At 38.2% G+C, this 13,205-nt stretch overlaps 1 protein-coding gene across 1 annotated transcript in view; it reads right to left on the minus strand.

Annotated features, from left to right (window-relative positions):
• Window positions 1-5,085: 5,085 nt before the first annotated feature.
• Window positions 5,086-13,205, minus strand: part of galnt14 (UDP-N-acetyl-alpha-D-galactosamine:polypeptide N-acetylgalactosaminyltransferase 14 (GalNAc-T14)) — a 54,630-nt gene continuing 46,510 nt past the window's right edge. Inside the window, exons 14-17 of the mRNA XM_077220622.1 lie at window positions 12,876-13,020; window positions 11,203-11,322; window positions 10,519-10,835; window positions 5,086-5,303 (exon numbers count right to left, since the gene is read on the minus strand). Coding sequence (XP_077076737.1) covers window positions 10,677-10,835; window positions 11,203-11,322; window positions 12,876-13,020 — 424 coding nt within the window. The 3' untranslated portion in view covers window positions 5,086-5,303; window positions 10,519-10,676. The remainder of the gene's footprint in view (window positions 5,304-10,518; window positions 10,836-11,202; window positions 11,323-12,875; window positions 13,021-13,205) is intronic.

Raw genomic sequence — 13,205 nt, forward strand, 5'->3', positions numbered from 1 at the left:
AAAGTGGAACTATTCCAAGTATACTTAAGTAACCTTTAAATATACTCCTTTATTTAATTTTTGAAATGTAGAATTCACTCAGCAAAAACTTCAAATGTATTTTGGTAACATTACAATTACAATTCAATTCCACTGTAAGAGTGTTCAAAATACATTAATATTATACTGATAAAACACTTTTAGTGATTTTAAAACACATTGCAATGGCATTCCAAGTAAACTTGAAGTGTGCTAATGGCATCATTATAGTGTGCTTCAATTAGGCTACAATAAAGTAATCTTTATAAAAAATGGCAGTGCTTGAGATTTGCCTTCTACAGACAAACTCCAACATACCAGTAACTCACTTATCCAGAGAACATCAGTGAGACAATGAGAATAGATGTATGTACATTGAATGTAGGAACCACATTAGTTGAAAAACAGCACTATTTCTGAATAACTAAACTATATTAAGTACAAAATTAGTTGTTCCAATTTAGCAGACTTTAACTGTACCAATTTAGTATACTAAAAGTACAATTGCAGGGTATTTATATTAAAGCTGCAGTCCGTAGCTTTTCCTCTCTGTCGCCATCTCTGTTCGAAATCTGCAATTGCAGTTATTAGTGGAATTATCAACTTTACGTGGTTTGTGCCTCGGCACGGCACAGCGCGGATGAACCGATGTTTTGAGGAGACTGTACGGCTGTAAGTCGCCGCCGGTCTGGAGACTGGCATTTGCAATCACAGATTATACTTTTTGGAAGTATGACCAACATATGAAATTTTCACCGGAAAATGTCATCTGAACAAGTAAGTAACATCCACATGTGTTCTGACCAAATAAGGCTGCCCCGCTGCCTTCGACTTCAGGCAGGAAATGCAGATCCGCTACCCTTGGATTGCACACTACGAACGGGGCCTACGCCAAAGAACTTTATAAATGCTTGCTGGGCTGTTAATAAATATATGCTTTTGTTACATCATTTTATCTCCCGAGTCTTTCTGGTAGAAATCTCCACCTCCAACATCCTCACGCAATATAGCCTACAAGCCGAGACTCTTCTTTATGTGTACAGATGTGACGTAATGACGCAAAGACATGCTTGAATTTCTCGGAGAAATCCACCAGTACCACTGGAATTAAAAACATTATTACAAGCTTACCGTTTTGAATCGAGCTGAGGCAAGCAGAGAGTTTTGAACACTGGCTGGTTATGTTGAACTTGCTCAAATTTATTTTGGATAATTTTTAACCCAAAAAAGTTACGGACTGGAGCTTTAAGTACATAAATACAGTATGTATTTGTAGTATACTTAAAATAAATGTATTTAAATTATATTTTAGTATATCTATTTTCACTACGGAAGAAGCACAGTTGTGATGATGTTGCAAATAGCCAACAATTGCTTTAGTGGAATTTAAAGGGTTAGTTCACCCAAAAATGAAAATTAAGTCATTAATTACTCACCCCCATGCTGTACCAACCCCGTAAGACCGTCGTTCATCTTCGGAACACAAATGAAGATATTTTTGATTAAATCTGAGAGGTGGATCACTGCTACATAGGCTGCCTGAGGGAATGAAACTTGACGGCCCAGAAAGTCATTAAAGAACATGTTTAAATATTCCATGTGCCTACAGTGGCTCAACTATAAGTTTATCAAGCGACGAGGCTACTTTTTTTCCTTTTTTTTCTCTATTCACAAATCCAGAACAGGATCACGTCCAAAATCGCATATTCTCTGTAGGTACTTCTTTTGTGAACAGTTAGTATTCTACATACTGTAGTATGATTGTGTGTGAATGTAATCTGAACATACAGTAAGGGTGATGTTTAGTTCTAGTTCAACAATGTTGTACTAAAAACTGAAAAGTTTTTACTTTGCGTTTTTCACGAAGTAAATGTTGTCAAAATGATCCGTTCACACGGATCCCCGAAAACGATTAAAAACGCTGTATTCTGCTGCCAGGTCAGTAGTTGGCGATGAAAGAAAAGCCATGCACCTATAGACTTATCATTTTCAAAAACTTCCACTTTGAAACCCGTTTTCAAAAAGTGAGCGTTTTTAGGTCCCCAATTTTCTATGGTTACCAATGAGTTTATTGATTAGTCTCACCTGTCTCTTGTTCAGTTCCTTGTTACCCCTGAGTATTTCTAACCCTCAGTTGCTTCAGTTTTTGGTCTTGCATTGTACCTCTTTTACATGTTCTCCAGAGTAGGCTACTCCTGTGTGGATCTTCCTCATTGTTTTGTGTTTATTAAAAGAAGCACTGCAATAGATCCCTCTTCTCTTTATTTGTTTACCCAACTGTGTCACACACTACATTCGTCAGGTTTTCATTGTCATGTGACTTACAGCTTCAGTTGCGTTGCCTCACTGCCATTCACAACAACCGGTAGTAGTTTTTGCCAGCTGTGTTATGAATACTGTGAATTTGGACATACTACTCTTTTGCATACTGTTTTTCACATACTATATTGTAGGGACGTATGCATATTACTACCTGAGCTTCATGCTCTTCCTCCACACCAATAGATCTGCTTCCAATAATTATTATTATATAGTCTGACAATTGAAATATTAATCTGAAAAATATATATTGTTTTAAATAGAACCATCATTTGAACCTTTAGGCAAAATAAAAAAAAAATACTAAAAGAAAGTTTACTTGGTAAAAAGTCTAAACAATCAATGTTTAAACTCTTTTTTTCTTCTATTCCTTTCTATTTTGATCATTCCTCATGCTCTGTCATTATTCCTCATGGTTTTATGTTCTTTACATTGTGAATTGAAGCACTCAGCAGTGTTAGAGCAGTAGGTGTGAGTTATTTGGTCAGTGTCTGTGATAACCCACTGTGACAGCTTGCTAGTTGCCTCCTGATAACCATTCTGAGAGCTGGATAATGACCACACACACTATGTGTCTAGAGAGTAAAATATCTCTGAGAAAGAAAGACAGAGGGTTTCAGATAGAGACAAAAGCCTTTCTGTCGATTGCACGAACTTACAAGAGGAATGAAACACCTGCTGCTGTTATTCAGTGATTACATTTCATTTTCATGCGATGCCAAGGCTGGAGTAATTGTTGTCCACTGAGACACAATAAAGCTGGTTAATATGTTTCTCTATCTGGACTCTAGCCCCTTTCCTTCGATACAGTGGAAGTTAATCCACCTTGGTTGAATGATGTTCAAGGTTGTGGCAGGGGCTGCTCTCTCTATTTAGCATCACTGAATTTGTCTTTATCAGGCTAATGCAGAGTTGCAGTTTCCAGCCCTCCGGTGAGGCAGTGTTTTCTCTCTATATCATGAAAAGTTTACAATCTTTTAAGCTCAACACACTGGATATTTTGAGACATTATAATTATCTTAAAGCTTCCGCTAAGACAAAATAGTCCACTATAATGTACAAAAGGATTGACTATTGGCAACAAAGTGTACAATCCAACTATATTATTACATTAATATTAAATTGATTATGTCTTTTAAGGTTATTTTCACTTGTCAATAACTGGGATGCAAGGTGGCTTTGTGTTAAAGGAGGGAGAACGAGTCCGTAATGTGTTACGAGAGGCATGAAGTAGCACCAGCAAATTTTAATGTGTGGTCATTTAACATTGGCAAAATAAAGAGTTATAAACCATGAACGAAACCTACCAGCCACAAGGTGAATCACAACATTACACAATTATTTGAAGCAACAACAACAAAAAGTATTTGAAAATCAGACAAAAAGACAAAAGTGCAAGACTGTGCACTTAATGGATTTGATAAGAGGGGAAACTACAATACCATGATTATATCTTGATATTTTAAACAAGATTGTTTAAAAAATAAGAAAGGCAGACTGATTGCTTCAACAAAACTATGAACAATCTCCTTGCACATAGCAGGTCTATCTTTAACAAGTTAGAAATTATCTTTAAAAATCAATACCCCTATGGAGAAAGTGAATGGGGTTTTTACTTCTGGAAACCAGAAATCTTGTTTTTGGCTGGTTGTCATGTCCAAAAAGTAAAGACAAACACTTTGATATCACCACCATAGAACCACAGCGATTACACAGCACATTTCAGAGAAATCAACTTATAAAAGGCTCATATTTGTTTCTTCACATTAAGCTGTGATAAAAAGTATTGTCAAATTGAGAAAATTACACACTTCTGACGCACACTGCTGATGCAATTTGTAGTTGAAAGAAAGGAACCTCAATGATATAACGTTTTAAATCATAAAGAAGCTCTTCTGTTGTGACGCATCATTCTTAACCATCAGGATTCCGAGATTCCCTAAAAATAGACTATTGACTAGTGCAGCTCTCCTACACATATCATTAGATAACATGTCTGAGACAAATCTCTCTGCTCTCACCCCTCTCATCTCCATCTTCCCTCATAATGACTCATTCTTACTGAAACAAAGTAGGCATGTGGAGACTCGTGCATCCAATTCAGTGCACACTTTTTGCATGTCAGGAAACACATAATTCTTTAAAGCTTTTAGGTTCAAACTCTGCGTGAAAAAAAAACAGTGGTGAAATCAGGAGGCATCTTAAGCATCAGGAAGTTGTGTGTAAGGAAACAGCAGAATCTAATTGGATGTAATTGCTGGGTTAGTCTAGACTACAGCAAGCGATGAGGACATTTGAGCTGTGCCATGTCTGAGTCTCAGTATTCTCCCAGCTCCTGCAGAGCTCAGCCTTCTAATGAGAGGAGGAGGACAGTCTGAGGAAGTGGTAATTGGATCCTCCCTGTCATGTCGCCTGGGCATGTGTGGCGATGGGGCTGTGCTTTATTTAGATCCTCTAGGCAAACAGTCTCAGTTCTCCACTTACTAGCAGCAAACACAGAGCTTGTGAAAACAAACCACTCCTGACCATCTTGAGCTCATTTACTTGCAGAACAGAAGTTTGCTCTCTGCAACAGCTATGCCATTGCATTATGGACTAATGAGGCTGTGGTGACATGCTAATTGAAGCAGACGGCCTCTGCAATCCGTTTGGGATTTGTCAATTTGTGATGATCATGTTAGCAAATACCTTAAATACACTTGGATCACTCTTTACTTACGACCAGGAATAAATGCAAGCAGCAGGCCATTAATAAAAAATAGGGTATTTATTGTATATCGATGTGCTAGATGATGTATCTCACAAGTGCTTCGTATTGGGGTAAATTCAAGCGAAACAGAAATAAAAATGTGCGTTGTTCTCCAGTGTGAGCGTGTATCACACTCGGTGAGTGCCCCGCAAGTTTGTGTGTCCAGCTGCCAAACTCTGTTCTGGAGCGCATCGGAATGATTGACACTCTGGGGAACCTTGAAAGAAGGACAGAAGAGGAGATCAGCCAAGGTACAGTCACGAGAGACTGGGTAGTCTAGACTGGTTACTATGTATGTATGTCAAACTTTAATATGAGGCTCATCATTTTTTTCCAATTGAGGCTGTCCAAAACATTATACTGTCTGATTAGGCAGTATCCGAAGGTAGGAAAGCATCAAGTTGAAGGCAACCTTAATGTATCTTGTGCTTTATTAACTTATAAATTAAATGTATTTTAATTTCTAAACTACACATTTTATACATTTTTTTTTTTTACAATCTAAGACTGTATTTGTACCAAAAAGTTATTCGTAATAATCATACAAAATAATATTACAAACACGTTACATATCAAGATTATGTTTTGGATGTAATGAGTAAAGTTACGTGATACTTCTTGAATGTATAATACAACACCAAAACTACTTTTTAACTGTCTACCTTCCACATAATGCAGTTAAGTAGACTTGCCCATTGCATGAGAAAAAGTGTTTACACCGCAAAGCAACAAAACTAGGCCACCCCCATTATAATCAACAAAGCTGTCTACACTGCAAGTTGTCAGGAAGACAAACACAGCAAAAAACACCACACACCAAAAAAAAAAAAAACCACGCAAGCCAGAAAAACCCTGCAACGTTGTCGATTTGGAAGAGGAGTCGTTTCAGTCAACTGATTGTTAGAGCTAAAGGTAGAAAAATAGTAACTAATACATTATTTACATAAATAAATGTAACAATTACTAATTCATTTTAATTTTAGTGAATTTAATGTGCTTTTGTCATTTTTAAATATTTATCTTTAATTTATTTGAGCAATTCTTATACTTTAGCTTAAACGTCTTTTCAGTTGCATGTTCTTGTCTTGTTTTGTTAGAGCACATGGCTTGTGATTGTGTTTGCTGGGCATGTGCTCTTTGACGTGAGCACATGGCTTGTCATGTGTGTTTCCTTGTGCCATGTGCTCCCCTGTCTATTGTCTAACCCTGCCCATCTTGTTACCTGGGGCACGTTCAAGCTCAAACCTCGTGCGCAATGTTTTGCTACGGTTTCCGGGTTGAACGACAATGTTTCCTGGAAACGGTGTGCAATGAGGTTTGAGATACGTTTTCTCTTGTTTGGTGGGTCTGTCAAAAATGTCAGCCCAATCAGCAGCAACATGTATATAAACAACGTGGTATTAAAGGGTCATGAAACCCTAAACCAAATTTTCTGAGATTTTAACAGGTATGTGGGTTGACAGAGCCGTCGCATAGACTGTGCCAACTGTGGGGGCCACTAGGGGTCCTCGCAATCCTGCTACCCCCCCCCCCCCCCCAACAAATTAAGCGGGTTTTTCATTGTCGTTACGTAATGCGTCCTCACTGAAGACGGGAGAGGGGGAATGCTAAAGCGAGGGAAAGCCAACATGTCAGCTGCAAGAGAATGTGACCAATTTGGCAAGCACGAATCAGGTTCTGAGAGGCAGAGGCCCATTTAAGTTGCATTTTTCAAAAAGATTGTGAGCAAGACTTGAGCTGAAAGAGGGGGGTTTCATGACCCTTTAAAGAGACAGCTCACACAATGGGTCCAAGTCGTTTACAAATGTGTCCGCTGCAGCTCGGTATACGCAACAACTGAAGATATTAGAAGACATGTTTGTCGTAAGTAAGTTTTATAGTAAAAATATTGCATATCAACAGTGATCAGCAATAATGATGAGCCTAATACTCACAATAAAAATAAAAAGGTCATACAGATCATTACACAGTCTCGGAGGTAAGAAGTGGACTAACCTTTACCTGAAATGCGAGGCAAATGTTGGATCACAATAATTAGGAACCAGTTTCCACACATCCCTTCACTCGATTGGGATGTTCTCTTTTATTCTGGATAATAATCAAGGGCAGTGACTGTAACATTGAGCGTATTTTGCAGTATTAAACACGTATTTATACCGATTTCATCAGGCGTTACCTGCCTTGTTAGGTCCATTTTTAGGGTACGTTTACATGACAACGATATGTTTAAAACAGAGAAGCTTTCTGTGTTCAGACGACACCATTGTCAAAACAATCCCCATTCACACGGATCTGCGAAAACGACTAAAAACCCTGTATTCTGCTGCCAAGCCAGCAGATGGCGATTAGTAGTGGGAAGTTTGCATCTATTAACCGACTCGGATCTTTGAATCTCGTCAAATTCCCCAAACACATCAAATGTTGATCACATTTAGAATAAGAAAAAAATTGCAATGCAAGGAAAAGGCCAAATTATAAGAAAACTGAAATGATTCATTCATTTATCAGGGTCTTCAGGCTATGCAGTCTGTTAGTTTACCTCAACTCCCGAAGCCGTTCGTTCATCCCGTCACATCCGCATAAACTGATTTATGCAGTTTGTAGTACCGTTTACAGAATTGATTAGTTCACGTTTAGAGTATATCGATTTCGGGTTCAAGTCGTTCGTTCATCATGTAACAGCCACATAAGCTGAGCTACGCAATCGGTACCGGATACAGAATTGATTAGTTCATCTTTTGAGTCTTCAGTTCAATCCATTCGTTCATCACATGACAGTCCCATTGGCTGAAGCTATGCAGTCGGTACTGGATACAGAATTGATTTGTTCATCTCTCGGGTTTGAGTCCTTTCGTTTTATGTCACGTAACTGCATGTTGTTATTAGGCTATATATAGGTATCTTTATCAAAGTGATTTTCCCCATCATTGATCAAGTTTAAAGCATTACCAACTCTTTAGTACCACATTCATATGAAAAAAACATGAACATGACAGAACTTCTAAAAAATATAAATGGAAAGAAATAAAAAAGCTATAATTTGAGACCAAAAACGCAGCGTGTAACTGTTGAAAAGAACTGACTACACGCTTGTTTATGAGAAAGTTTGGGAATTAACAACTCATTTATGCGTCACATCAAGTCTTGTGACAAAAGAACAAAAGACTCTAAGTGTCTTAACCGGTACTGCCAGCATAGCCTCTATGGGACTGACAGGAAGAACAAAAGACTCGCACCCTACCCAAACCCGAAGACTTGAGAGATGAACTAATCATTTCTGTTTCCAGTATAGAACCTATAGGATGTTGCGCATGTGCGGTCAACACAAAATGAAAGAATCACTCTCTGAGACAACTCGATAGTCCCGAGTCATATTAAAGATTCGTTCAAAATGAACGAATCGTTCATGACCGACCCATCACTAATGGCGATGAAACACTATAGACTGAACACATAATACGGATGTGCATGACATCATCATCTTCAGAGATTTGCGTTTTTGTCGTTTACATGGAGACCGTTTTCAAAATCTTGCACTTAAAAACCCGTTTTCAAAAGTTCACGTTTTCAGGCACCCAAAACGCATTAAAAGTTGTTAGTTTTTAGTTGAAAACGGTGTCGTGTAAACAGCCCTTTATTCTCCTTGTGTTTATTGTCCTGTGCGAGATCGACATGATATGTTAATCATTGAACGTTCCCTCATGCGCTGTTTCCCTGCGTCGAGTTTCCCTGTTTTCCTCGGGAAAGTTTTATTTTTTGCATTATTGCATTAAGTCTTCGACTCATCCCTTACCACAACCCTGACAGATCATATAGAACATTAGTACCAATAATTTCTAGGGATGTCCCGATCCGATACTCAGTATCGGTATCGGCTCCGATACTGCCATTTTTGCCGGATCGGGTTACTTCGGGTATCGGTCAGACGAGGCCGATCCAAATCCGATATTGTGCGTTTAATATTCTGTGTTATTGTTAAGCCCCACAAAAGCATAAAGCACCATAAGGTTTTCGTGCACTATATTATAAGTGTTCTAAAGCCATACTATAGTATAATGTAAGATAGAAATGAATATTTAAGTCATTAAATTCAAGTTCACGTAAACGTTTCCCTCCGCTGCAGCTGCGAGTCATTCTCCATTCAGCGTTCAAACAGCGCCTTGCGTTCGGTTAAGACAGTCAACGATGAAACGCTCTCCAAGATGATTCAATTTTTATATTATTATACTTATACTATCAGCCCTATGGTTTCGCATAAAATTACTATCTTGCTGGACTGTATTGCTGTGCCTTAATCATGTTACTTTCTACCGTGTGTCTGTTAGATCACAACACTGGAGAGCACAATAATTCTTCTTCAGGCGTACATTAACTGAAATTTAAAACTGTTAAAAGAAAAGGCTCGATAAACTATTGCATAGATAGATACTGTATAATACACTATGCATCATTATGTTTTTCCTTTGTGCTTTGAACTTGTCAATGCGGACTCGACACGCTGCGCGGTGTGACTCTGTGTTGCTTCAAGCGCATCATTCTGCGCTCGGGATGCGTGCTTTGTGCCGCACTGTATTGCAGCCTTTCATAATCATATCATAATACTTTTGCACAATGGAAGATTATTAATAGCCTTTTTTGTTCTGTCCTATCTATCATATGTTGCTGCCTCATTAAACAGCTGTGCTATACATTTAAAATGTCTTAATTTTATAGTAGACTATATATAAAATAATTGATCATTTTGATTTTTGTTATCTAGTTTTTCATGAATGTATTTTACAACAAAACAAACAGCAATGTGTAACGTTTTACCAGATTTAGTGATACACTTATTGTCTCTTATTTGTTCCCCAATAAATAATGTATTTTTTCACTAAATGTTCAGATTTTTTACAATTATTGTGCACTTGTGATTTTTCTATACTAAATTTTACTGCTGAGTTATCCACGAATCTAGTTTATAATAGAATTTTTGTCATAGGTTATGATCATATTTTTTTTTGCTTTGTTGTTTTTCTTTATAATGATGTTGTCTGTATTAAGTAGATTGTGTTTAACACACAAAAGAGTGATTATCAGTTCAACACACAGAGTTATAGAAATTCTACTTGATTTAAAAAAAAACTGCGCTGGTATCAGATCGGTATCGGTCGATACTCAGAATTTTTGGTATCGGATCGGATCAGTTCAGAAAAAATGGTATCGGGACATCCCTAATAATTTCTAAAGTCCACTTACAAACAAACAAACAAACAAGCAACGTTTTGATATTTACAGTGTCTTCAGGGGAATCAGCTAACAAGCACCTAAATTATAGTTGACTTTGCATATTAAGCTGGGTCATCACCATTAAGTATTAAAGAGTTAACATTTAACTCTGACAGTAATGAAGTAATTTCATTAAGTCAGGATGTTCTGCAATCCAAGCATACCTGGGGTGTGCGGAAGAGACAAAGGGAGTGGACATAGCAGAACAGCAGGACACAGATGTAGCCCCTTCCTGGAGGTACACACTCGCTCTTTCTGCCTCTCTATCCATCTTTGATTCCAGCTGAGCTCTGAAAGGTGAGGAGAGGCCAAGGAGGAAGGATCACGAGAAAGGCATCTCCCATCTCTGAGTGTGTGCTGACAGTTCGCATGGGCTGATCACCAGCATTTTACTGCTCTCGATGCCGTCCAGAGCCATCTCGCTGTCCACGCAGAAACGAGACGCCAGGTGCTCCAGGTGAGTGCCAGATTTTTGCCAACGCTGCAGTAACACAGGAGACAAATGCGTGGATAAGTACACATTTGCTGCACACAGTATAAAATATCATGCATATAATGTTTAGCTTACATTCATACATTCGTAAGCCTCCCTGCACAACAAACAAAATGTTTTCTGATGCTACAGTATGCTGCATGTCCCAGACACTGACATGACAAATGTGACGTGTGGAAACACTGACATCGGCCTGAGAGTAAAGCCTCTCCTGAGGGGCTGTCTAACACAGGGACTGATACTCATAGAGCTGATGTCAGTGGGTTCCTCTGGGAGATTTCTAAGTGCGGCCTGATTTATGGTCTGTCACAGATGTCTCCTGTGCTCTCGTCTGGAGTGACTGCAGTGGAGGTACCTGCTTGCCGTCGCTGATGTTGCACGGCACAAGCAGGATCTGGGAGGCAGGGAAAGTGGTGGAGACGGAGAGACAGTGCTGCTGCTGGCGGATTTGCTGTCCGTGGGTGTAGATCCACTCCTGTGCAGGAAAGAACACAGGCTTTTCTGATGCTTGAACCAACATATAATGAAATGAAAAAGCAATAGCAATTTTCTATAGATTTCAATAGATAGCATGGCATTACTGACTAGAACAGTAAACAGACTGACTAACACAAAAGATCTTCCAGGTGTTTTGTGACAGATTGGACTGGAAGCTAAATAAACCTCAATGTTTTTAAATCAAGTATCCTAATTTTTAGTGTAATTTTTACTATTCTTAACAGTAATGTCACAGGTTTACTTCACAATCCATCTTTATTAGGTTTGCATTTACATTTACATTTGTGCATTTAGCAGACACTCTTATCCAAAGCGATTTAGCAATAGAGGAAAATAAGCAATTTGTCACATAGAGCCAACAATATTCATAGTATACAATGCCAGGTTTATTAGAAAACTAGATTAACAAGCTAGAGCATTCCCAGACTTGTTCATTTAAAGATGTCTGTTCTAATCTATCACCTCCACTTAAATGGTAAACAGAGAGAGAGAGAGATCTTGGAAGAAAACAGATACTTTTTGCTTTCCTCTGAGAAGGTGGTCTCATTTGTTGTTCTGAGACATGTAGAGAGAATGACACACGAGGGCAGTGTGAAAATGTGCTTTTGTGAGCCATGTTGATGAACTGCTTTCCATCTGGGGAGTCTTACAGACGCTTAACAAGGTCACACGCAGCATGCATCAGGGAAACATGCTCTTGTGGTGTTATGAACACACTTAAGTGCTCTGAAATCACTTTTGGTGCCTGAACAACACATCTACTGTCTCTCATCGTGAAAATTTTATTTTTCAAATGTTTATACCAAAATAAAGGCTTTATGGCTGTTTGTTCATGGCTTTGGTTTAACCAAATTATAAATTTAATAAAATATAAAATATAAAATTATTAAACATTGATTACCATTAAAAAAATGTATTGTTCATTTTAAAATACCCCATACATTATGATTAATGAACAGTGGCAAAGTTTAAGTTATGCAAATTTATTTGAAATTTATTGCACTTTAATACTATTTCCTTAAATTCAAAATTCAGTTCTGTATCCTGTTTGCTGCCTCAATTAAAATTCAGGAGCTGAATAGACTTTAATAGCCATTCATGGATTCAATTCTGAATGACGCATAACGCTGTTTTTTTCCAGGCTCATGTGTAGGTGAGGGAGCCATGAAGGGTGACAGTAGGGCAGATTAGCTGCTCAGAGACCAGAGGGCACCTCTTTGTTTAATATAATTACACAGCAGTGCATAAATGTGACCTGAATTAAATCCCATTACCCCGCTGTAAAAGCTGCCCTTTCAACATGCCCCTGGTTGCATAGCAGTTAATGTAATCTAGCATCTCAGAGTAGCAGCCTAACTGTGTGAGATGTCACCGATTCTTGGTGTGAGAGTAAAAATACACACTACCTTTGCTCCTTTACTAATCTTAATAGAATATAATTCCTCCAGCAATGGCAGTACCAACACTGATTGATGAGGAAAAATAAAGCTGCTCATTTAATGCTTTATATTATGCCAGAAAGTCTTGTACCTGGTTGGCTACTGGTATGTCTTTGGTGTTGGTGCAGGGTGCGAGGGTGAGCACTGGGACATCCTGAGCCTCAACTATTCGAGACTCTAGACAGTTCTGTCTCTGCCGAATTACACCAGACTTGGCATCAGAATCATCAGGAACTCTGGATTTGGAGATAGAAACACCATAGTGTAATGATAATAAATACCCCATATAGAGAAAAAAAAATGAATTCTATTATTTAAATACATTACATGTTTCTCCAAGAAAGCAATGAGTATCAAATTAAAAAGTCAGCATGAAATAAATATTCACCCCATCAATTTTGTAAATGCATGTGGTAGATCT

Source organism: Siphateles boraxobius, unplaced genomic scaffold, assembly GCF_051911475.1.
Source record: "Siphateles boraxobius isolate OS27281-9 unplaced genomic scaffold, OSU_SipBor_1 8, whole genome shotgun sequence".
In the NCBI taxonomy this organism is placed as follows: domain Eukaryota; kingdom Metazoa; phylum Chordata; class Actinopteri; order Cypriniformes; family Leuciscidae; genus Siphateles; species Siphateles boraxobius.